The 26,030-nt window shown below is 45.3% G+C and overlaps 2 protein-coding genes across 2 annotated transcripts in view; one reads left to right on the top strand and one right to left on the bottom strand.

Annotated features, from left to right (window-relative positions):
- Positions 1-1,848: 1,848 nt before the first annotated feature.
- LOC121836034 (probable tRNA (uracil-O(2)-)-methyltransferase) lies at positions 1,849-11,630 on the top strand. The gene is made up of 5 exons (XM_042290665.1): positions 1,849-2,003; positions 4,369-4,552; positions 7,813-8,140; positions 10,496-10,612; positions 11,434-11,630. The coding sequence occupies exons 1-5, from the start codon at positions 1,888-1,890 to the stop codon at positions 11,610-11,612; spliced, it is 924 nt and encodes a 307-aa protein (XP_042146599.1). The 5' UTR covers positions 1,849-1,887; the 3' UTR covers positions 11,613-11,630.
- Positions 11,631-14,650: 3,020 nt separating this feature from the next.
- Positions 14,651-26,030, bottom strand: part of LOC8023528 (putative RNA-binding protein EEED8.10) — a 37,478-nt gene continuing 26,098 nt past the window's right edge. Inside the window, exons 16-20 of the mRNA XM_029995206.4 lie at positions 23,277-23,364; positions 22,171-22,311; positions 19,045-19,155; positions 18,177-18,230; positions 14,651-16,416 (exon numbers count right to left, since the gene is read on the bottom strand). Of these exons, the coding sequence (XP_029851066.2) occupies positions 16,328-16,416; positions 18,177-18,230; positions 19,045-19,155; positions 22,171-22,311; positions 23,277-23,364 (483 nt within the window). The 3' untranslated portion in view covers positions 14,651-16,327. The remainder of the gene's footprint in view (positions 16,417-18,176; positions 18,231-19,044; positions 19,156-22,170; positions 22,312-23,276; positions 23,365-26,030) is intronic.

Below are 26,030 nucleotides of genomic sequence, written 5' to 3' on the forward strand. Positions count from 1 at the left end.
TTTTTCTACTCTTGTCAGCACGCACCGAGGCTTGTTGTCGAGAGGCGACCGCTAAATGCGTCTGATAACACCAACATCCCTCTCCCCGCCGTTCGTGTGAATTTTGAGTCGGGAGAGAGTCTCACTTGTTCAACGGATCATTGACCCAAAAAGCATCCCTCGTGTTGCAACATTCCTTCAGCTCAGTTGTCTTTAAAGGGGCACTGACACCCCAAAGGGCGTATTTTTTTTTATTGTCTAAAACAATGCAAGTTGTAGTCGCAGATATGCAAAAAAATACTGCATCACAAAAAAAAAAAACTTTCCACGCGTGCGCGCACGCTTTTTTATTTTTGGCATTTTTTTCTCCTGCTTCTCACCTCCTCGCTTCTTTTGATTTCTGACGTTCAAAAATCATGGAATTTAGAAGCTTTGTAGACGACATTTCTATGACATTTAATAAAGGCAATCGTAAAACATATTTTTACACATACTACAGCGCACTATTGCAAACAACACTCACTCTTTACACACAAAAAATAAAGCAAAATTCAAACAAACCGCGCTGACTGACAACTCGTTTTTATATATACTTTGTCTTCTACCTCTTGCACTACCGAATTTCCCGAATCACGCGCACCGATCTCCTAGACGCCTAAAATTTTTTTCTCTTTTTCTGTCAGGTTTAAAGATGGTGTACTGATACAGTTTTTATAATTCCTGGCGATGTGTTCAGCTTCTATCATTTCTCTAGTTAATTGGTTACTGTTCCTACCTAAAATTGTACGAGATGGCAGGTGAACCTCGCACCCACAATCACGGCAGTGTATGCCCAGATGGGCCAGAGTTGGCTCTGGTGCTGTTGTTTTTGTGTTCACGGAGCCTATCATTAAGGCATTGTCTGGTCTGCCCTATGTATATTTTCCCACACGAAAGGGGTAGTGCGGGAAAGCGCAAGAGGTAGAAGACAAAATATATATAAAAACGAGTTGTCAGTCAGCACGGTTTGTTTGAATTTTGCTTTATTTTTCGTGTGTAAGGAGTGAGTGTTGTTTGCAGTAGTGCACTGTAGTGTGTGTATAAATGAGCAACCAACTCGCCCAACCTGCTACGTTAACAAGTAAAACATATTTTTTAACGCAATTGCGAATGCACTACGGCCCTTCTTTTTGAAATACCAAAAATCAAAGTCCGGTGTGATGTCGCCTCCTGGATTTGTATCCTCCCTCGGAACACATGGCGGCGCTGAACGCCCAGAGCAGAGGATGATCGGTGAGTCGGGGAATCGGAGGAAGTGGTCTTTTCTAGGTACCCGACAACCTCTCAGACTTTGAAAAGGAAATCGTCGAATGGTTAAAACAACTGGGTTCGGTGTCTGTGTATCGTAGTTTTGGTTGTGACACCGCCAAGGCAGCCTTTCAGACGTCCAGCGTCGTCTACTCGCCACGATAGGCAGGCGGCACGACACGCAAAGAGAAAACCAAACCGGTTTAAGCCGGCGCCCTTCTCTCCCGCTCCTCACTTCTCGCTTCGGGCCGCGTTGGCAATGGCAGTCTGGAGCGGATGCGTGAAAGAAAGTCGACTCGCAGCACTCCGCAATATTTGACGTCGCCACACTGGCGCGGATCGTGCGAAAACTTCAAATTCGGCATTTGGAAATCGTTTTTTTTACTTCACAAATACTGAATTCCCAAGTTTCGAATTTTGAGGGTAATGTTGAGGCATAATTTTCAATCGTTTCGGATAATAAAAAAAAATATGATTTTGATGTGTCAGTGCCCCTAAGCAACAGACAATGCAGACTGATGTTTTCTTTTTTTTTTTTTTCTTAGTTGAAAGAGAATGGTTATGGTGGTTGCTTTTTTTTTCTTGTTCATTTGTACAATCCAAGAACACGGCACTTTACCGATGCTGTGTTTGCAGGAACAAGCCATCACTCCTGAAGTGCGTCTCCCAGAGTACTCTTGGTGGATCGGCAACCACTCGGACGAGCTCACTCCATGGATCCCTTACTTGGCCTCGAGGTGATCCAATGCAGTTCTTTGGAGTTTCGCTTAGAATTGATTGAATTATGGGCCGAGTATACTGTGCCTACTATGGTGTAGTTCTCTTAGTAAAAATTCTGCTCTGTCTGTGTCCTTGCCTTTCTGTAGCAGGTCTAAAGATGTTAAGAAAAAGGGTAAATTTGATCTAATATTGTGTTTGAATTCTTGCTTCAGCTATTGTAGAATGCTGAGCACAATGAATATGTAGGTGGCTGAAAGGCGGTTACCCCCACATGCTCCGATGCTATGCTGGGAAGTGGTATAGCAGACTCGCGCACCGGCATGCTGTGGGGAAAACAAGTTCAAGCGGCTTGCAGATTCAGCCAGTTCCATAAATGATCTGTCTGCTAAGCACATATTTTATAGCTCATTTTGTCAATCTTGCAGGCAGGTTTTTATATTTGTTTAAAACGTTGGAACAAAGGCTGTTTCTGTCATGCAGTGCAGCCATCGCACGCATTGCATGGCAGCCTGTGCTGGTCACAATAAAGAGAAGACAATGTCTGTTCAAAAAGCCGTGGTATTATCTCGTTCAAAAGCAGCGTTTATTTATTTTCTCTGCTTTCTGACTCGAGGTTTTCAGCAAGCAAAGTAAACACCGATTGAAAATGTAATCAAGTATTGCGACTGTCCACAGATGTGTGCCATATGTGATGTGTAGCCATGAAAGATGGTGTTGTGTAATATAGCTGTCTGGCCTAAAGCCAGTCGTATGGCAGCTTCAGCTGCCAGACTAAGGCCACACTTCGGCTGCCAGAAAGGGTCGCGTCAATTACAATGGAGACAATCAAATCTGACTTAGTTTTGACGACGCTCGACTGCACTGAGAATCAGCAAAAGCTCAGTTTGTGCTGGACTTTATCTTTGAACTACAATTTTGCTCAGTGGCCACTAGGAGCTGTTAGTCTATTGGGTTCCGTTGGTGTTCTTCAAGTCCAAAATGGAGGCTACCACCGCTGCTTCTCGCGCCGTGCATCCATGACTTTTGCCTAGTGTCGTTGCTCTGGCAGTTGAAGAAACACTAACACCCCCCAAAAGTTTTAACTTTTTCCAGACAATTTAGTATGGTGTCCAGACTCTACCCAGTCAGTATTTTGCTGCAGTCACATACTGTTTTAATAAAGCCAAAAACTCGGCAGTTTCGAAACCAAAACATGAGCTTGGAGACTCAGGGCCGACTAGCTGGCTGAGGAGGAGGGGAAAATGTGGAGGAAGAGACAGCTGCCGGAAGTCACGTGGCTGTTGTTCTTTTTCTCCGCTCCTCCGCTTCTCCGGCATAAAAGCAGACGACGACAACATTGCGTGCACCGTTTGTCGTGCGATTGTTTTGCACTTGTATCCGTTCCGTTTGCTGCTCTGCGCTTGAAAATGGATTGGCTAGTACCGCGAACCGTGCACCGCCATCACGTCGTCCAGCCCATGTAACTTTGAGCCTGCAGTATGAAATCGTATTGATGATAGCGTAGTACATGTATTTCCAATAATCTGTGCAGCTTTTTTTTTTTTTCAATCGTGTATTTGCAGTTTTCTAAAAACCACAAAAAGTGTTTTTTTTTTTTATTTTCTTTCTATTTCTAATATTGAATGTGTGCCTTAAATGACCCACGACTGAATATACAGGGTGTCACAAAAAAAAAATTTACACAGTCTTTTTTACCGCAAAAATAAACTAGGCATCGCCGGACGCTCATTCTCCGCCCAAAGGTAACGCTAGAGGTCACAACCAGCTGCTAAAATTTCAGCCCGATCCGATAACTTAATCAAAAGTTATAAGTGATTTTCTGAAAATTTCAATGGGAAAATGGCGGCCGACAGAGTTTTCAAACACATGGGGCTCTATGGCACCAGAAACCGAAAACAGGCAAATATGGGCTCCATTTTCCCATTGAACTTTTCAGAAAATCACTTATAACTTTTGATTAAGTTATCGGATCGGGCTGAAACTTAGGCATCTGGTTGTGACCTCTAGCTCTACCTTTGGGCGGAGAATGAGTGTTCGGCGATGCCTAGTTTATTTTTGCGGTCAAAAAGACCGTGTAAATTTTCTTTTGTGACACCCTGTATTTGGTACGCTAGTTTGAACAGTACATGGCCATGGAAACGAAAGTGAGTGCACCTCAAATTGGCCAATTTTTGACCGGCAGTTTTCGGGCAGAAAAAATATGAATTTTGAGCCACACATTGTGTTCCTGGGTAGTTCGGCTCTCTTATGTCACGTTTGAGTAAAAACCTCGGCGAGCATAAATACCCTGTCAGTGTCCCTTTAAAGGTTTTCACCTTCATGGGGCTCTAGCCTGGCCCAGTACAGATGGTGCACTGTTAACACCATGGTCTCTTCTGGCAGGTCCCGGCCGGATGCACGGGTGTTCCTGCTGCCCTGCTGCCCGTTCGGCTTCCATGGGAAGTACCAGCGACAGCACGGCAACATGAGCCAGTACCAGTCATACTTGCTCTTCCTCCAGGACCTCTGCCGGGGACTCCGCTTCAGCGTGCAGCTCGACAGGCTACGTATTCCCTCCACCAAGCGGGCAAGTCCTCTCACCAACCCAGTCCTCCGCTTACGCATGCTTACGGTTCTTCTAGAATCTTTGGATGGGTTTATGAGAGGGCCGACGCAGGTCTCTGCAGCATTGGCAGGAATCGGAAATGTAATCGGGAGTACACGTGTTTACCTGAAATGTCCAATACAGACGTTTGCAAGCAGCTGCGCTTCGAGAGCTAGTCTGGCCACCATAAACGGAAACCGCCTTGTTTGGGCACCAGTCTGGAAACCATGGGTACGCCTCAGCAATGCCCGACCATCGAACGATCTTCACACACCAGCAGCAAAGATGGTAGCACCCAGAGGCCGTACTATCAAACGTTTATAGAATAACTTGTAATCTTTAGGTTTATAAAATTTGCGTAGACCATTCAGCATATGTTTTGTGTATATACTACTCAAAACTCTGGGATAGTAGGATCTCTCTACAGTGTGGTCAGTTCTTGCAGGAAGGGTCTTCACCATAGCAGTACCTCAAATGCTTGTAATCCCATTATATAAAGCACACTTCAACTTTGCTTCACCATATCCGTATCTTTACTAAGGAGAGTTTCTACTGTATTTCTACCTAGCGTCGGAGCCATCGTTTCTTGAAAGAATTGTGCAAACATGAGGTATCGAAAAAAAAAAACATAATTCTTTGCTTACTCGGGACTATTCCAGTGATGTGATTGCTGCGCCAATTGCGCCAAACGGCGCCAAGGGGCTAACCCTGCTACATCCTGCTACATTTTGCCAAAATATGGGTAATCTGCGCCAAGCCTGCGCCAAAGGACCAATTTCGGTCGCCTTTAAAAACCGAAACTAAACTAAAAACGTAATTGAGCATGCGTGAGCTAGGTGGCTCAAGCAGCTGCCCGACACAAAGTACCCTGCATCCATCAGATCCCCCCCCCTTGCATGGCTTTTGCCGCCGTCTCGGGAATCTTGTGTCTCGTCTTTTTTTTTTTAAACTTTTTCAACGATAGACGCAGGCGTGTGCGGATGCTCCGACACTAGTGTGCCGAGTGCCAGACATGCCGTCATGCTGTGAAACAAAACCACGTTTTTGCGCGACGAGAGTTGCTTTGTAAGCTGAAACGCTGGTCGCGCGACGTCGGGTGTTGCCGTCCCCACGTCGCTGCAGATATGGTGCTTCCTAAACTTGTTCATCGACATTCTTGCCCCTTGTTTAAATCATACTCTAATACAAAAATCTCTTTTTAAACGGATACTACAACAAAATTTCGGTGCTTATCTCTCGGTCTATTCGTGTTCAAGGGAGCACTATCGCATCAGACACATCAATCTCTTGCTAAAATAGGCACGAGAAGGAATTTTAAAATGAATTAGTAAAAAGCACCTGGTGGTTGTCGCTAACGCCTCGTTTGTAATGCCCATCTAGGAACTTTGACAGGTAGTGGCAATAGCTGTCTCGCCTCTCCCCGAGAATATCCTTTCTGTCTCCCAGAAGTCGCTATTTTCCCCCTACAAGATTATAGAAGATTAACCCGTCACGCAAAATTTGTACAAAAGCAGCCGCTTCGGAGGCTAGAACCGTCAGGACATCTTCTTTACATCAGCCTCGCCGAGGCTTTGCTATTTCCGAGACGGAACTATGTCACGATTGCGGCGAATGTCATGTGCTCTCCGCTGGCTGCTCTCCGAGCGCTTGCCAGAGTGGGCCGTTTATAACCAAAAATACAGCGATCAGGCTCAAAATACAAACGTGCAATTATTATTTACGGATATTGTGGATGATATGCAACCTATTACTGATCACGACGGGTGTTTTTAAAATTTCGTTGAAGTGTCCCTTTAATTCAAAGACTACTTGTCGAAATAATGATTACCTAGGTTTCTCTCGGTGGGCCTTCTTTCGAGAGGGACACTGGTACGTGAAAAATTTGCTACAAAAGAAAGTTGGTGAAGAGAAGTGAGCCAAAGCAAAGAAGACAATGTCTGCACGATGAACCCGCACATCGCGCTTGTTTGTTTCGAGTTCAGTCGTTGCACAAAGCGCTCCAAGAACTTTTTGACCCTGGCTCGCGATGTCTTGCATCGATGCGCTCAGGTTCTTTTCTCCTGTGTGTTTAGCTTGTACCTCACCTGCCGGTCTGGCAAACACGCGCCACTGGGGTGTTGTTTTGTCATAGGCTGGACAGTTACATTTTGCATACTATTTTGGGAACGAACCAGTTGGCGACGGAGCGGAGTGGCATTGTTCCGATTTCGATTGAACAGCCGTTGTCTCCGCTTGCGCGACGAAGCACGTACCACTGCAAGCCTGCTGACGTTGCCCTCACGTGCATGTGAACATGACTGCACGACAGAGGCGCCAGCTGAGACTCTTGCAATTCATTGTTTTGCGTTTGCTTACTTTTGACGAAAATTTGGCACGCGGGACCCAGTAAAACGGTGCCAAGCATTCTTTTTGGAATCGCTCAGCAACGCCTACAACACTGTACACTTGTGGGATGTCTCAGCAGTAAAAACACAAAAAGCGAGTTCCGTCACAACACAGCACAAACTGCCCTTCGTTTGTCCAGCACTTAAAACAGAAAAAAAGATTTTCTAACAATTTTTGCTTTAAAAGTTACTTTTGCTGCTCTGAAACACTGTTTTGGCTGCTCCAAATGCCAGGTTTGCTGCTCCAAAGCACTGTTCTGGCTGCTCCAAAGGCCACTTTTGCTGCTCCAAAACTGTTTTGACTGCTTCAAGAGGTGCTCCAAAATGGCTTAGGCCAATCACATCACTGTTATTCCCAAGAAATGGGGCTCACTCTTACCTCTGGGAATCTGGTGTGGCCTTGTAACGTTGCAGATGAATTCTTTTGAGCCACCAAATGTAGAAACTGTTCATAGTTAGAAGGCTTCTCTAAAAAAATCATTATTGTCTGAAACGCTCAATATGCTTGTTTTTTTTTGTGTGTGTTTTTTTTAGAATAATTAAGCTAATATTCCCTCTTCAAACATGCAGTGTATGTAAACTGGCAGAAACCACCTAGAACAATACTAAAATTCCCGCCGAGATCGCGAGAGAGAGAGAAAGACAAACAAGGGTTTCACGTTTGTGTTTTTCTTTTCTGGCACCATTGAACGCGGGAATAACGGCAGGCAAGGAATCGTCCGTTCTAATGAAAGCCCGGTTGGTGTGATCCAAGGTATCTCGCGCCTGCACGCTTCGATCATAAAACAAAAATTATGGAACTGACTTCGGCATTTCTCTAACTCTACTTACATAAAATCTGGAATCTGCATCCTCCAGATCTGTCTCGTCTGCAAACCGGGCGACGCCGCTGGAGATACGGGGCTCGGGGCAGAGTCACCTACGGCGTGGAAATCCGTTCCGGACCGGATCCGGTGGCCGAGCGCCGATTCGGGAGAAAGCCGCACCGAGACCGCCGGAGACACTAACGACGGCCACGGAACCGGGGGATTCAAGCCGAGGGAGGGAGTGGAAGCGGTTCGAAACTGCACGCAGCTGGACCGCAGGTTCCTGGACTCCACCGTGGACCTCATTGCCAAGAGGCTACTGCAGGCAGAGGCAACGGATGGAGAGGCGTTGCCGGATCGCGACCACTGGAACAGGGGAGGTGGGAACGCTCACTCTCTCTTCCGCTCGAGGACGAGCGCCCTGCGAGTCTCGTGCTTGTTTTGTTCAAGGTGCACTGAACCACTTTCTGCAATAGTTTATTTATGCTCATTACTCAATCTATGGGCTCCAAGCATCCTAAAAACCAAACGTTACGCTTACGCATGGCCGATTTCTCTTTTAAAATCAAGATCAAAAGATTGCCCCACCCTTTGTCGTCCAACGGCGCCCTCTGGTGTCTGCAATAGTTGTGGGGTAATCAATCTTTTGACACCGATATTAAAAGAGAAATCAGCCATGCATGAATGTAATGTCTGGTTTTTAGGATGGCTAGAGCCCATAGATTGAGTTATGTCCATAAATTAGTCTTGTACGCGTTACTGAAAAAAAGCAACCAGTTACAATTACTTTATTAAAAAATGTAACTGATTACCATAATCAATTATTGCATCACAGAAGTAATTGAAAAATTAGTAGAAAGTAATTTATTGCTTTTCACATTCCTTTTTTGAACTTTTTATTACGAAATAAAAAATTATACATATGTTCAAAGTAGTTACATCTTGTTTTTTTTTTGTCATTCACACTTATTGCTAATAGAATTCGTCAGTTCCTTCAGTAATATCAGTAATAGAGATAGACATAGAAAGAGAGAGAGAATAAATGAACAGCCACATACTGGACTCATAAAAACCTTGATTTTGTAACAAAAAAATTTTAGAATAAGATAAAACTGGCAAAGAAAGAATAAAACAAACTCGGGAGGAAGGACGAAATGTTTGTGTCCCTTGTTCTGAGTTTGTTTTATTCTTTCTTTGCTAGTCAATGTTACCAACACCCCCTTCAGTTAATGTAGATAAGGTAACCTTATCTCCTTAGTACATTCCATACACGGAAGCGCTGGTGAACTCTGTCGTGGCCAGATAAGGTCAGTGCAGAACACAGTCGTCTACGCCGTGGCAAACCTGGATCCTAACAAGCCGTACGCAGGAGACGAGGCACTCTCGACAGCTAGACAGTCAAAACGTTGCTAAGCACGTTGACATTCTAATCCTTCTAGTACCTCGGTATTTATTTCTAGTTCATCAAAACAAGTGTCCAACGTTGTTGCAACATAGACGAGTGACGCACAGGCAGACAGAGCGATTTGTTATGTAAAAAAAGCTCTACTCATTATTGTTAGCTCTTTCGGAGACATAGAATTGATTACAGAAAAATAGTAATTGAATTACAGCGGACATTTGCAGAAACAAAGTAATTGAAGTGTTAAAAAGTTACAATAAATGTAATTGATTACAAGTAATCAGTTGCTTGTTACTCGTAATGTACAAGTCTGCCATAAATACACTATTGCAGAAAGTGGTTTGGTGCCCCTTTAAGGCTGGTTCACATACTTGCGACTGCTTACGAACGCTTGCCTGAAAACCTGTTGGGATCTCTTAGGACGAGAGAAGACACTGGCACCATTTATCGGGTATTTCCTTTCCTATTCACGCATCATTCTAGGGCGCGCATTCTGTCGTCGCAAGAGAGCTTGGTCCTAAACAAAACCCAGTGTGTCGACGGGGCTTCAGTGAAGAGCTGCCGCTCTGAAGCTTCCAGGATAGTCTTTTCCAAGTTCTTCCTTACCAGCTTTGAGCATTTTCGTGTTTTGTTTGCAACTCTGCAAGGTTTGTATCCGAGAACAGTCAGTACTATGCGACGACAAGATGTGTGTAACGGAAGTCGAGAGTTGGTACTGGTGTAAAAAGAGGATTTATTAAATAATCTCGATTAGGTGCGCCAGAATTACACGACTAATTGCGTTACCGAGTGGGTAACAAGTCCCCAATTGCGGCTGTACCGATTGGTCCGTTATTTACCCGGTCATCTTACTAGACACGATAATGCTGCATGTAAACGAAAGGCATACTTTTACTTTGAAGGTGGAGCCAAGTTTCACGTGGGCCAAACAGCTTTATGCTTAGGAATGCGGCATCCCACAAATTATTTATTCGTAGCAAATCTTCCTCGAAATGAGTAGAAGCTTACTGCGGTTGGTAATGACCACGACCCGGTTCGAACGTCTGGACACGCAATATCCTCGGCAACTTTTGCATTTTTCGTCACCGCCGGCCCGGCAGAGAAAAGCGGGCGGCAGGTCCGTTGCACCGACACACCCGTTGTGCCAGTCCTGGGGATCAATTTTACTCTGCAAGGCAGCAACTGCGTTGCTGGAAGCTGGGATTAACCGTCGGCGTCACTGGAAGCGAAAGGAATCGGGAATGGTAGCAATAGATCGATGGAAGGCCTTTCCGACTCGTCGATCGCATCTGTCCACAAAGTTAATTTTCAGATGCGCACTCGTGCATTGTAGGTGTGATGCACCTGAGGGACCTGGTTCAGCTGCTGACTGAGCAGGATCTTCAAATGCTGAAGAGCCAGTGTGGAGGCTTGCAGACACTCATCAGGAACCACAGGCACATCTTTCTCGGTTGGTATTAAGCACATACCATGTGCTTGACAAATACTGCCGTTGGTTTCTCTTTTTACCGATGTACGGCGGTTCCTCAAAATGCAGCAACAGAGGGCCAGCTCAACGTGGCAGTTGGTCGAACAAAGAGTGAGGTGGGCACAAGAGTTGCACCATACTTTTACTCTCAACAGAACCGGAGGTTTGTACGTGCCGTAAAATACCGGGAAATTCCCAGCTCACTTTCACTGAAAACTGGGTTAATCTAGACATGGGCACTTGTCTGGTCAAATCGGCTGCTTAACGTTAATTGTAAGCACTTCCGCGGTATTTGACGGTAGTTGGTGCATATTGTTACAAATTTATTTTATCCTTACATGGTGTCCAAGCTCTAAACTTTTCAAATTGAGAGAGAGAGAGAGAGAGAGGTGGCGTGAGAGAAGCAGGGGAGGTTGTTCTAGCGGGAATGCTAAACTGGTTCCCTATATTTTTTTTTTTTTTAATTGCTGAGATGCATAATCTCTTGTGCAGCGTTGTCGTCGTCGGGTCCACAATACCACAGCAGTGATATTGACCAGTGGTTGTTTATGGAACCAGAAATAATGACAGTGGCAGCCACAAAATCACGGCATCATCTTCATTGTGCCTATTATACGTAATGTAAGAGACGGCGAGATTGCAAGTAAGCTTGTGCAAGTGTAACATAAGAAGTGGGAATTTGCATTTACTGTCTGTGGCCGAGTAATGGTAAAATAAATTTTTCCTAAGCTATGATAGCGCCAGAGATTCCAAGGTGTGCCCTAGCCTCGGCACTCAGTCGATGCTCCCTGCTGTTTTTGCAGTCGAGAAAGGGCTGGTGTCCCTCAACGTCCCATCGAGCGAAACGCAGCGGAGAATCCAGTCGAAGAGCGGGCCTGCCTCAAAGTGCCCCCCGAGGAAGAAGCAGTGCTGGTTCTTTGCCCACCATCCCCAGGGCTGCCCCCTCACCTCTGACAGCTGCCACTTCCTTCACCGGGCATAAAAGCTTTAGCACCATTGCCCCTTGCAGTTTCTGTGCCGGCACATTCCACACGCTCTTCGAACGGTGTGGTGCCACATCGAATCTGGAGCAACCGTAGACCAAGTGACAATGCCAGGCAGAGGTGCCAGGGCACCAGAAGCAGGGGTTTCCCCAAGAATGGAAATTAGGAGGGGTGTCTACATTTTGGGGGGGGGGGGGGGGGGGGGGGGGGGGGGGGGGGGGGGGGGGGGGGGGGGGGGGGGGGGGCATTGAGAATAGAGGAGCGGTTGCGAATTCAGAAAGACAAGGGGGTGTGCAGGAAAATCACTGACCAGAAGAAGCAATGGCAATCTCCATTTAGGCCTCAAAAGTCGCCATGGCAACCGGAGAACTAGGAGCCCCTACTAATATTACTTGAGTCTCATTTGGCCGGTGTGCACGCAGCATTCGGAAAGTGCTGCCCCCAAAACCTGGCCACCATATCGGCACAGCGAACAACACACTACCGGGCGAATGCGAGGCACCTTACCGTGCAAAGCATTCGGAAAGGCACTCCAGGCACAAAACATAAATGTATGCATGCGTAAGGGAAGGGTCCCATCGTTTTGTCGACATAATGTTTTGTCGACGCATGCCCCTGCAACGTTTTGTTAAATTTTTTTTTTTTTTTATATACTACCTGTAAAGTTTTGAAAGAACACCCACCCAAAATGGAGATCACGCGCTAGCTAAAAGCTAGCGCGTGATTCATTGTGGCATGTTTACCACAGCCTTGAAGCTCTCTCCCAGATACAAAAAGCTTGTCGCAAAAACAGCAAGGTTGTGTTTGATGAAATGAATGCAGGAAGCCTTTCAATGAAACGAAATGTCAATGAAACATTGCACGTTGACAAAACAATATGAACACGAAGACAAAGGTTCCCTTCCCTTTCTGGATGTACTGGTAACCAGGAGTGGCAGTGGGCTAAGCTTCTCTGTTTACAGGAAGCCAACCCATACTGGCAGATACTTGGGGTTTGATTCCCACCACCCCCAATGTCATAAAGCGTCGGTGGCCTCTGCACTCTTCAGGCGCGCCTTCGCCACCTGCTCCACAAAGAAAAGCCTCCAGGAGGAAATCAAGGTCGTTACATCGGATCTCCAGAAGAACGGCTACCCTAAGCGGTTTATTCTTCGAATACTCGAGAAATCAAGGCATCCACCCCTAGGGCGCAGCAGTCCCCCTTCCAATCGCATCTGTGTCCCCTACATTAGCCGCACCAGCGAGACCCTTTCCCGCGTCCTCGGTCGCTACGGGATTGCGGTGACTCATAAGCCTGTGTCGACAATCGGTCATTGCCTCCCCCTCCCGAAGGATCGGCCCCCCAAAGAAAGGGCCCAAGGCTTGGTCTACCGCATACTATGCAAGGATTGACCGGCCTCATACGTTGGCGAAAGTAAGAACTTCGCAGAGAGGCTTACGCGGCACAAATATGATGTCCGGAAGAAGGATGTGGAGGCGAGCGCCCTCGCGGAGCACGCAGAAGAGGCCGGCCACACTGTCGACTTCGAGGGAAGCACCGTGCTGGCCTTGGAGAGGAATTGGCGAAAGCGGCTCTTCGTTGAGTCCTGATTTATCCAGCGCACAAAGGGGAGCGTGAATCGTTCTTTAAGCTCCCTGCCCAGCAGCTACGCTTCGGGACTGCGTGACGTGAGCATAGCCCCCTACATCCGTATGTGCATTTAGGCAACACATATAATACTTTTCTTTTTGTCACTCGCCCGTGAACAAGGGACCGAACTGGTCCCAAAACGTCGGGTAAATGTTTAATAAATTTTTGGTTAGAGTCCCTATTTTTCGCTTCATGTCTACTCCTAACCAGGCAGAGGGCTGCCGAACGTTTACCTTCAAGGCCTTCTATATTTGATAGTATGGTCAATTAACAGAAAAACAAGTTGGATCAGTACTTTAAATGCCTGTACCATTACAAGCCTTCTGCAACACCATTTTTCTGTGAACATGTGCTGGCACGCTCGTAATGTTGGTAGAGGTATTGATACTGCAGATATATGTACGAGATGTGATCAGAAAGTTCCGGGACTGATTTTGTAGCGTAAAAAGAGGGGGCAGCACAGCGGTGCGCGCTCAGCAGTCGAAGGAAGGGACCTTTGTGTCTCCTTATACCAAAGGGCGCCGCTCTGTGAACATTTGGAGCTGCGTTTCACGAGTTTTCGTGACCACGTGCATGGGCACAATGGCGATTTTACTATATACTACATACCAGAGCGAGAGCGAACATCAATTTTGTGTCAAACTGGACAAATATAAAGCAGAGACCTTCGATATGATTCAGCAGGCTTGTGTAAAAAAGCAGCGAATTTCGCAAAGTTTTTTAAGTGGCACTCGCGCTTCAGGAACGGCTGAACACGCTGGAAGACGAAGAGCAGTAGGGCGACTTTATCCGACCTCTCCTTGACTTCGGTGACGTTCTGCCATTCTTGAGGCTCGAGTGCCACTCAAAACACTCGGACGCCTCTTTTTTTTTTTACATTAGTCTTCTAAATCATTTTAGAGGTCTCTGTTTTATGTTTGCTGAGCTTGACGTAAAATTGATGTTCGTTCTCGCCTTGGTTTGCAGTGTACGGAAAGATCGCCATCATGCTCGTGCATGGGGTCAAACAAACTAGTGTAGCGCAGCTCCAAATGTTCACAGAGCAACACCCTTTGGTATAATGAGACACGAAGGTTCTTTACTTTGACTGCTGCGCGCGCATCACTGTACTGCCCTCACTCTCTACGCTACAAAATCAGTCCCGGAACTTTTTGATCACCCCCCGTACAATATAAATGTGAATAATTATTTCTCTTTACCAGGCGTACAGCAATTGTTCTGTACTACTGCAGAGGCAACTATAGCAGTCTTTCACCGCACCAGTCTGCAATGTTGAATATTGTAGGATCTTCTGTACTACTAGTCTGTAGGTTATATTGACAGCACGATCCGAACAGCTGCTATGCTGCTTAAAACACAATACCATAAGATACAACACCCGAAATAAAAGGACTCTGACAACTTTCGTCAACGTAGGACAAGCTGGTTGGCCGTCCTTATTTGCTATATTTTCCGTATCTGAGTTCGCCTCAAACAACGGGGAGAGAAAAATAGAGCACTGTGCAATAGCAGCCAACAACGGTCGACGGTGACCGGTAACTCGGAGGTTCAGCAAGCCAGGAAGCTTGTATCGCAGGGCCATGAAGCCAGCCAGGGCACTCGACGTCCGAAACAATCTCGCTGGCGGGAAAAAGTGGGAGCTAGACACATCGTCACGAAGCGTGGTGGTCGGTTTGGTTCTCGGCTGGAGCGTGTTCAACTGTGGTTTCAGCGTTGCCGACTGTTGCAGTATACACTGTCCAAAGAGTTACTACGGAGGCAACAGGATCATGTGCGTCCAAGAATAGCCGAAGCAAATCACCAAGAACACTCGGAATATAGCTAAATGCTTTTAAGAGGAATATGCTGAGGATTTAAAAGAAATACCTGCACGAGCACACAGTGCCTAAAGGAGATTGTGAAATAAGCCGGCAATTCTGCCTTTTGGGTTCAGTGCACTTCATAAGCACTCCCGAGGCATCAAATGAGGGCACTTGAAGTCTTTGGTTGATTGGGAAGGCACCAGCTGTCCACCCGTGCATGTTTTTCATTCATTTTGATGAAAGGCACCAAACCTTCGATTACCTCGAATGCATTCTAATGACTCCCCCATTTTGCAAGCAATCTGAGATAAGGAGTGGGTGCAAATTATAAATTGTAAATATATTCATTACCACACATTCTACAAAATGGTCAGAAAGAATATTAAATTGGCTTGCATAGCCCTTTGCCAGTCTATTTCTAACGTAGGTTTTTATTATCACTTTCAATACCTGCCGACTTGTTTCATAACCTCACATTTTGACCAAATTTACAGTTCCAAATTTGATGTTGTGGTCCCCCGGACTTTGGTAACTTTATGTTGCAGGTACATGCAGGTTTATACAAGCAAACAAAGAAACTGTGGTTGCAATAACAGCCAGCAGTTGGAAAGAAACAACGATCCACATGCTCCAGCTCCAACTGTTTTCACGCAACCCAACTTTGCCCGCAAATACAGAAATGTGATGCAGAGCTGTGGCAGATCGGACCACCAGAGCTCAGATTTTGCAATCAATCGATCGCTCAGTTCTACATTCAAGCAAACTGACTCTTTCATGGCGCCATTCTTCCGACAACTTTCTATTTAGAGGCAGAGAGCTAGCCTTGGGTTTTGTTACCTTTTGCATCCATATTTGACGCAGTTGTGGGCTATGCCTAATTTGTTTCGGTGCAACCTTCTGAAAAGCAGCAAAAAAAACCATGTTATGGCCGAGTGTCGACGCATCGGACGCCATTGTCGCGTCTCCCGAATTTGCGGGAAAAGTATTGCCTCGTGGAGCCGACCCAATTCCTTCTGCCAACTTCTCGTAAAACAGACTCTCTAAAACTAGTGTGGTTTTGGGGTGCGACGACACGAAGAACGTGGCAACTCTGCGGCTATTTGGCGTCGACGTAATGCCTAAGGGGGACGAAAGGGGCGGGGGCAGCTCCTCTGACTAAAGGTGAAGAAAACAAAGAGGTCAAAACAAACTAGCAAGCATGCCGACCCATCACTTCCAAACTATGTACAAAGCACACCAAAACAAGCTCCAACATTCCCGTCGGGAGGGGAGGGTGGGCTGTTCAAGACAGTTCGTAGGCTTCCTTCATGAGCACGTCGTCATTCTCCAGAAAGTCCTCAAACTCCCGGGCGACGTGGTTCTCCCCGTCCCCTGAAAAGAGGCCGCAACAATGAGTGTGCAGCGTTTTAGGCTGCATCGCTGACATCGCTAGCAGTGCTTCGTTAAAGAGCATCAGTCTGTTAAAGGGACTGTGAAACGGAAGTTCACACTTGGGAACCAGATGTGAAAGTCAGCGTGTGTAACAAAACCCAGTTTCTGTTCCATACTCTTTGAATGTGAAGTGCTTATACTCCGAGCACTTTTCGTCCAGTGAAAAAAATGTTTCATGGTCTCCTTAAAGTAGACATTTTCGGTAAAATTAGTGGGATAAAGCTAATGTGCAAACGGTTGGCTCCGAGAAGAACACAATTTATTTTAACGAGCCCGCATCTCGCACTGGAGCGAGAGGAATGTCAAAGCAATGTTACAGTAAGATTGCACTTCATACAATATTGACCCAATTTTAGGGTTTAGATGATAACCATTATACCTTAGCTCAGTGGTTCTCAAACGGGAATCTGCAGATCCTTTGGGGTCCGCGAAGGCATTCTACCGCAAAGCCCTGCCTCATCAGTCAAGCCCGGCAATAAAAGTTGTCTTTTTTCAGATTGGGTAGAAACATGCTAATTTTCGGGTGACTTTTCTCGCGTGTATGTCAATGGGAGAAATCTACTTCACACAGCCTTTAGTTATATCCATTTATGAAATCATTGACACAATTAACCTATACCTTTTCCTCACCACGAACGGGGTCCTCCATCATCTCCGCCGATCCACAAGGGGTCCGCGAAACATCAGTGGTTGAGAACCACTGCCTTAGCTCATCCCCTTTGTACAAAACTTAATTTCTATCTCGGAAACACCCAATATATTACTATCCACCCAAATACAAAGGAAAATTGTTAAAAGAACATCGTTGAAGAGAAATAATGTGACATTTTTCAACATAACCACCCTTTACAGTGGATGCCTGGGATATACATGACTTTGGGAAGGGGGAGGGGGGCTAAAAATGCATGTGTTATTGTAGGGTTGGCTAGCAATGCCACTGACCCTTGAACAAAACCCGAATATTCCTTGTTGGTTCAAAAAGCTTAATTTCTTGGGTATGGTACAATGTTATCTTATTCTGCTCTTCAGAACACATTCAGAAACTACAATTTTCAGGGTATTACACCATCACTAGTCTTGGTTTTGGCAGCTTGTGAACAATCCAAGAGAGTATTATACCAGTCCATCTCCAAGGTCTCTGAGAGCACTGTACATATGAAGCGTAAACAGATGCCGGGGATCAAAAGGCAACACAAAAACGTAAAAAAAGAGAAATTAGAATTGCTAAAACATGGGCTGAAAATAAGAAATTGCAATCGAATAGTCTGTATAGTATTTGCATCCACTCGGACAAGCGTGCACATTAAAAACACGAGCGGCAATGCCCATACCCAGTTGTTCTTTTTCTTCCAGGACAGGAGTGATAGATTGAAAGTGTTTATTTTGCAACTTTTCTGCCCTGGGGCAATCATTTCCCCCCTTTCTAGTTCATATTCACATTACGGCAACAAAGCTTCATGTGTGGGATAAAAAAACAAGTCAGAAGAATGCATGGTAGAACTTTTCTACAATAAAGAAGAATAAAGCAAAGCAAGGTTGAAGCTTACTTGTAATACTGACACTTGAGCTACCACTACAAGAGCAGATAGAGAAATACATTTTTTGTAACTACTGCACCAACAATGTTTGTTGGTTGACCCTTGTACACTGATTTAGGAGAAAGAAAAAGGGGTTGACGAAAACTGACTTTGGATACTCACCTTCGTAGCCATCGAAGCCGTCCTCTCCTTCCATGAACACGTCTTCGTGTATCCCTGCAGTAGAGGGTTCACACAGACCATATGCCGAGATGTCGGTACTCTCTCAAACTCTCAAAATAGTACTTGTCTAGGGAAGCCCCAGTACTAGCTGCAAAGGATTGCTACAAGCATGAGCCAACTCGACAGAATGGTTTTTCGAAACTAAAGGTTTTCCCGCTTATTTTATTCCAAATGGCGGTCAATTTAATCTAAGTGCCAATGAATTTAATTCGAGTGCCATTCAATTTAATCCCAGCGCTGCCTGATTTAATCTTAGGGTCGGTCAATTTCATCCACAATATACACACGCATGCTTTTGTCTTAAGTGATTGTGTTTCGCTTACACTTTGGATAAATAAGAGTAATTTTATACATAGAATTCGATTTTGTTGGGGACCATTTATATAGTGTTTACTATTTCAATCACTTGGAGTTACTAGTTGCACGATTGACATGTGGATCACTCTTTTTTGGCAACCTCGAGTTATTAGTGGAGCACTCGACTTTAGCTGAATTGACTTTTTTTTAACTCTTTCTCATTACTTTGACTTATTCATACAGTTCAGATGACATAAGTACAATTGCAATTTGTGATTATACTTTTTATTACTTCTTGCTATTTGCTGACTTAAAATCGCTTCCACTTCTAATTACCCTGACCTATTCATAACACAAATTTCATAATGAAAGTTCGACAAACATTTTTATTACTCTTTCGATTACTTCGAGGAATTATTAACAAAAATATAACTTCGTAGAAGAATGAATATATAACGGGTCTTTTATCCTAAATTGCCTGCGGCTGGTTTCAAGACAGAAAGCAGCTCACCAAAGCGCTCCATCCTGTCTGGACGAAGGTGCTCCACACAGCGGCTGAAGCGGCTGATGTCCAACCCCTTGCTCGGCCCGAGGGGAAGGCGCTCAAGCTCTACGCTGGTTCCTGAAACAGCCAGCCTCAAGTCCAGCAACTGCTGGGCAGCAGCTCGTCATTCTCACACATACTCTCCATCGACCAAGCTCTCTATTGGTTGGTATCTCGTGCAACTCATCTTTAAGTGCTATAGCGGTCAACTTTTCTGCGGAGCATACGGAGAACCAATTGGCGTAGTACAGCGGAACTTCCCTATAGAAGTGTTTTTCTAGGAGAAATGAATATTGGTACCTCAAGTGCCGATAGTCGAGTCCACTTATAACATACCTGTTAATAGCAAAATTCCAGATATTGCAAACTAACGTTCATTTCATGCTCCTGTATATATACTTTCAATGTGATTTAAGCCCACATTTAACAGCATTCCAAGCTCGGTCGTGCATTTAACGCCAGAAATGTTTAAAGTGGAGAAAATATCCGACGACAATGGTCAAAAGCTTGAGTGCCATATAAATTTGGGACACAAATAAGCTAATAAAGATTCGACATAACACAACTCCGAGGTTGCAGGAAGCAAAAGATGTCCACACAAAAGTCTCTCTTTCCGTTTCATCTTTTGCTTCCTGCAGTCCCGGGGGTGTGTTATGTCGAATCTTTGGTACCGGGTGTTTGGAAAAAAATTGCATTGTCTTTGTTTCCCAGTGGGGCCTGGCGACTGGAAGCGATGTCTGGCCGCTTTCTCCGAAAAAATTTATGTCGCTGCGCACGCGACGAGTATGGCTCCGTTTATTGCAAGGTTGCAGCAAGAAACGGGAGGGTGAGAGCACATGTGAAAGTGTGGAGGGAGTGCATGGGGTTCTGGGTGGATTTGCAATAGTTGTTCACTGTATGGTAGTTTAGTTGGTTGGTCCACACCACACGCCTTTTTTGCTGCTGGGCGCACTGCTATAATGATCGGCAATAATGGCTGCCCAGCAGACATGAAACAGAAAACCACGTAGTCGACCTCTGTTAATTCGACCTTCACGGGACATGTGAAATTGGGTCGAATTATCCGAAAGTCTAATTAAAACATGCGTGCAAAATTCTGAATATCCAGCGCTTTAGATCAGGTGGGTTAACATTTCTAAATATGAGCCACTACACACCGCTGCACGGCAATGGCAGCAACCGGCCGTGTATGTCCTTCTCGGTGCGGCGACTGTTGCGGAGCAGTGGATCAGCGCTCGCTGTGCAGCGGTGCATGTTGAGACCTGTTTGGTGCAGCAGCACGACTGGCTGCTGCCACTGCATCATTGCAGAGCAGTGCTCGCTGTGTGGCGGTGGCAGCAATGACCGCCAGCCAACGCCGCTGCACTGCTACAGAGCAGCGCTCGCTGCTCCGCAACAGTGTTGCAATGGTTGTTTTGTGTTAAGACCCGGTCGTGTCCCATGTCACAACATGTGCTCTCTTTTCCTCTTTCTTCGCAATTCGGCGCGAGCTTCAAAATTTGAAACAGGTTTTTTCGCCAAAGGGCGCGGCCGATCGCGCCTGTAATTTGCCTACCGCGCAATTCAGAAAAAAAGGCCTGTTTTTGTGTCACGCAAGGCCAGTCGTGCTGGTCATTTGCTCATCGCCGGTTCTCTCTAGGTCGAATTAACCAATATTTTATATTTCACGATCAAAACGACGAGTTTTTTTTTTTCTATAGAAATGTATGGGCTTTTGCCAGGACTTTTTGAACAAAGTCGAATTAAATAATAACTCGAATTAACCGAGGTCGAAATAATGTGAGTTGACTGTACACGGTTTTAAGAACTTGTCCCGGATTCGGAGAATGCAGACGTGATGCGTCCACAGGAACAAGTGGAACGCAAAATGCAAGTCGTCCGTGAGCACACGAGCTCAGAACGGAGTGTGGCCCTGGGAGAACGCGACTCAAGAAGATCTCATTTCACCGGATGCTGAGTCTGCAAGTTACAAGTTAGTTTCTCTCATAACCAATGACAATATTTACGCCACCAAGTCCTTGGCAAAAAAGTGCTTCAAAAGTGCATTGCTTAAAGGGAAGCTATGGAGGTTCTTGAAAAAAATAAGTTAGAAGGGAATTCTAGTGTATTTTTACCCCATGAACCCGAATATTCAAACCATTTGCTGTGCAAGTATTGTTAAATGCAAGAAAATGCGAAAGACAGTCGCTGTACGTGACAATCTTTTGCTTGCGCTATTTGTATAGCGTCCAAGATTTTCATTTGCAATTGCAGTTTGCTCTACTGCGTTTCATTTGCTTTTATGGCATTTACGGCTTTTACTCTACCAGTTTCTGCAACACAAAATTAGCATGGGGAAAAGCCCACCTCCAGAATGTGCATGCAGACATCCGAGATTGTACACATAAGGCGTTATTATGGCTACATTGCACTGAACATTATGCGTATGACAGCAGCAGCAATTTAATTTGCTTACACTATAAGCTGCAGGCCTTGTCGCAATGTATGCGTAAAAAAAATCATGATTTTTTGCAAAGACCATATACAACAAATTCCGAATATAGCAAACATATTTTTGATTCCCATTAACCTTGTTACAATCAAATTGGACTGTACCAGTATTACGAGCAAACTTCAAGCTCCCTTCAGCACACTTGTATCTCCATTATATTGGCCCTTAGTATAGGGAGGCTGTATCATAAACAGTCGCCAACCAACATTTCAGGCTCGTTGGTTATATATTGCATAAAATTTCAAACAATCGGGTAGTCCGAAAGAAAAGACTTTGGTCGAGACATTAAATTTTCGTGCACGTACAAATAACTTCAGTCACTTTCGGCTCGATTAATGAAGCATCAAATTTCCGCACGAGATCCGCTTTGTATCGGCCACTTTCCAATTGCTCGATAATGGCAGCTTTCTTTTCCAATGTCGTCATGGTTCATCGGAAACAGCACTAGAGTAATTACCCTGCTTGTAACGTAGGTTGGTGCAATTTTATTTCCCCCAAGATGCTTGCACCTGAGACAGCCCTTAAAGGCTTTTAGTATTGAAGTGAAATATAAATGAATAAACAAATGGTTCGAGGCTCGCGAAAATGGCCGCAGCACTTGCCTCCGACGACAAGTGTCAGCTTGTGGGGCCGCTCCGTTACGATGCTCAGGCAGCCAGTCACGGCCTCGTTGGTGACAAGGTCGCAGCCGCTCACGTCCAGCAACTCCAACTCTCGGCAAAGCTCCACGAGCATCAGCACTCCTGCATCGCGGCACAATGGCTCGGCACTTCACACAATTTTCGCCTTCCCATCTTCCCGGGATTTCACAATTTCCGGCTTAAAGTTCAAACTTTGAGCCGGAAAGTTTTCAATTTCCCAGGGAAGGCTGAGGCTTGAAAGGCTCAACAAGCCCAACCTAAACCCCCCCCCCCCTTCCTGATAAGGGAGAGTACTAGTTTTTCCCGAGGTGCTACTTGAGGGAAAGGATGGGGGGGGGCTCTGACCTTCCTGGGAAACTTCAGAAGGCGCTCGAGCCCGCGAGACCTCCCCCTGTAGTTGGCACCTGCCTATGCTGACACTGCTGTTTGTCAATGAGCCAGCCAAAGGGTTGCGAGTCTCGTGTTCTTTATTTGGGGCTGCCTGAATGCCCAGGGGCACTCCACAGTACACCTTCGATAGATGAGCGATACTGCACTGTTATTTTATGGTAATGCCCCAATTTATCCTTTCTCGAAAGAATAAGTTAGGGGGAGGCTTAGAAGGAATAAGCTGACACAAAAAGTGACGCAGGAGCGATGTCATCAGCATCACATGGTGTGTCGTACAATGCATCACGTTCCCACGTCGCATGGACCATGCAACGCAACCCAGCAAGCCTCGGTACAAATTCTGTTACATCGGCGTTAGAGACGTTATTAACACCGTCGCACGCTTTGCATGCAAGAATTTTGTCAGCGATCACCGAAACGGGTTGCAAGTTTTGTGTACTGCCTGCTGCTTTGAGAATCTATTTTTAAGTTATATTCGGCTTTCGAAGCCTGCCTTAGCTCGTCCTTTTCCGCGCTTCAGTTCCACGAGCGAAGTTTGAGATATGACGTGAAAATACTCTCCAATGAACTGACACTGAGACGAATAGCTGAAGCAAAATTAGGCTTATCGAGCATCAAGCAGAAACGTAGAGAACAGAGTTGAGCAGAAGGTGTGCCTGCTTCTTAGTAGCACCGACCTGTGTCGCTGACTTGGGGACAGCCCCGGAGCTCGATGCTCTTCAGCTGGCCGTGGCACGCCAAGGTCCCCAGGCCAGAGTCCGTGACCTCGGAGAAAGGACAAAGCACACCGCTCAGGCACAGCCGAGGATGGGACAAAATTGTGCAGGCTGCATCGTGCTGATAAAGACCAGGGAGCATAGAACGTGGCCTACACAAACCGCATTTTGTCTGTGGTCTATGCTAAATTTTTCATTCTTTTTTTTTTATTTCATTTTCTTTTGCATTTTATTTTGTTATTTTTATTTAAGTCTTAATAGTATTTTATTTACTTATATTTATTTTGCTTCCTTTATTTTGCTTATTTTATATATTTTATTTCTATTTTTTTTTCATCCAAAACCTGTCGCTCTTATCAGCACCATTAGCATTCAAATAAAAATCCTTCAGCATTCCAGACCACCTGAGACAGTACCCCAGTGTGTCGACGCCCTTAAACGTGACACATGACGACAACCTTGTGCCATTATTTAGAGTGCCCTTTTCTGACCTGATTCAAAGTGATAAAAAGGAAGCGCTAGTAGCTCAGTGGCTATAGTATGCAACTGCCTCCGCACTGACCCTGGTTTAAGTTCCACCGGGGCTACAACTTTATATATAACCTTAACGTATGTAATGCTCCCAGCATGTCGCTCGTTCACGAAGCTCTTTACGAAGCTAGTTTGTGACAATTTTTTTAGAAAATGACCCACAAAACATATTCAGCATTAAAAGGCGAAAAGTTGGCGCCTTCTTCCCTTCGATTTCATTTTGGCACATCTGATTCCGCGACATTACACTGGTCTCAGACTCCGTACCGGAGTATGGATTTTGTGTGTCGGGCGACGAGTTCCCATCCTCTAAATTCAACGTGAAGAAGCCTCGGAAATCTGAACAAAAAGAGGTTGCCGGTGCTCTGGAATGACCATCTCGCACGTATCATCTGTAAAAACCGTCTAAATTTGGAACTATAAACAGCCCCAGCGAATGAAACGTGGCACAAATAGAACGACTAAAGTTCCCCAAAGACGTAACAGGTGACAGGACATCCCAGGGTGCGCGTGGTTTCGCGTGTTGGCGGGAACTTTCAAATATGTAAGTGTGCGCGGGAAACCCCCAAAAGGTTAACAACTGCTTATTCCCCGGTTTTTCACGATTATCTTCAACTTTTGGGCAGACCCTTGCTCGGTACTTTACGGTTGATCCAATAACATTGTTGACACCGTGATGTCACGCAAAATCATGGCTTCGCACCACGAGTCACCTAACGTACCACCCGCACCAGGGACGAGCACGAAATCCGAGATAGCTTCTGTTAGAATGCAAATAAGCAGTGTTGGGTAAAGGACACCCAAAAAGTACTTGAAGTGAAGCACAAAGTAAATTAGAGGTTATGTACTTCAAGTAAAGTAGTAAGTACGCTGGGCACAATGTACCTGAAGTAAAGTACTTTAAACACAATGTACTTTCAAAGTGCAAATACTTTGAATACAATATTTTATAATGTATTTTTAACCATTATCCAATGCCCCAGGGGTAATTTGGTGTGCATCAGTTATTTCTGGAAATGGCAGGGAATATGTGGCCACAGAGCAGTTGTTTTGCTCTCACTGACAAACTATTTAATGCAATTAACTTGTAAATTATTTGTATCATTATAGCCATCATTACTTCACTCATTCACCGTCGGATCCTTTGTGAGAATCGATGCAATGCAATCTCCAAGAATTCCCCATCAACAATCGCAGGCAATTTGTTTGTGGGTAAAGACGCCATTGCGTGGCGCCGCACTCTACCTCGCAAGTGGTGCGAGGTCTGCGAGTCTTCCCTCCGACTTTTAAATTTGGTGCTGCTTGCACTGGCTTCCGCCCAAAGAGGCATGCTAGGAGAGAGCTTGATGTCAGCCCCGTAGCTTCCGTAAGCTCTGGTGAACGAGCATTCTCACCTAACGTATTTAGCATCTTCGCATGCACTGACCGAGCGAGAAGTGTTGCGGGAAAGCCGCACCCAGTGCAAACGGAGCAATGCGGCGTCTGCTCGCGTTTCTGATAACGGTAGAATCCCAGTATTTCTTCAAAACTGGCGAAGTATCCTTTTGGGATACAAAGTTGACAGGACCAGATTTGTGGAACATACTTTGAAATTGGCAGTTTTACTTCCCTCGGAAAGTACCAGAAAAAATACTTTACAGTACACACTCAAATAACACATTTCAAGTAAACTACAAGTTTTCTAAACCTACTTGAAGTAGTAATTTAATTGTTATGTACTCAAAGTACTTCCCAACACTGTAATTCAGCATTAAAAGAATGTTTTAGGGTTCCTTTAAAGGGATACTTCAACAAAAATTGAAATAATCCCGTCATGTTCAAAAATAGGTTGAATATGATCCACAATATCCGTAAAAGACAATCGCACGTTTGTATTTTGAGCCTGGTGGCTGTATTTTTCGTTATAAACGGCCCACTCTGGCAAGCGCTTGGAGAAGGCCCAGCTTAGAGCACGTGACATCTAACGCAATCGTGACGTAGGTCGTCTCAAGACAAGCAAAGCTACGGCGAGGCTGACGTCGAGAGGATGGCCTAGTCGTTCCAGCCACCGAAGTGGCTGCTTTTGTAAGAATTTTGAGTGACGGGTTAATGTTCTATAATCTTGTAAAGGGACAATAGCGACTTCTGCGACACACAAAAGGCATTCTCGGGAAGAGGGGAGTTCCTCTTTCCCCTCTTCTTTCG

The sequence above is a fragment of the Ixodes scapularis genome, unplaced genomic scaffold (assembly GCF_016920785.2).
Source record: "Ixodes scapularis isolate PalLabHiFi unplaced genomic scaffold, ASM1692078v2 PGA_scaffold1__304_contigs__length_218370807, whole genome shotgun sequence".
Taxonomy (NCBI): domain Eukaryota; kingdom Metazoa; phylum Arthropoda; class Arachnida; order Ixodida; family Ixodidae; genus Ixodes; species Ixodes scapularis.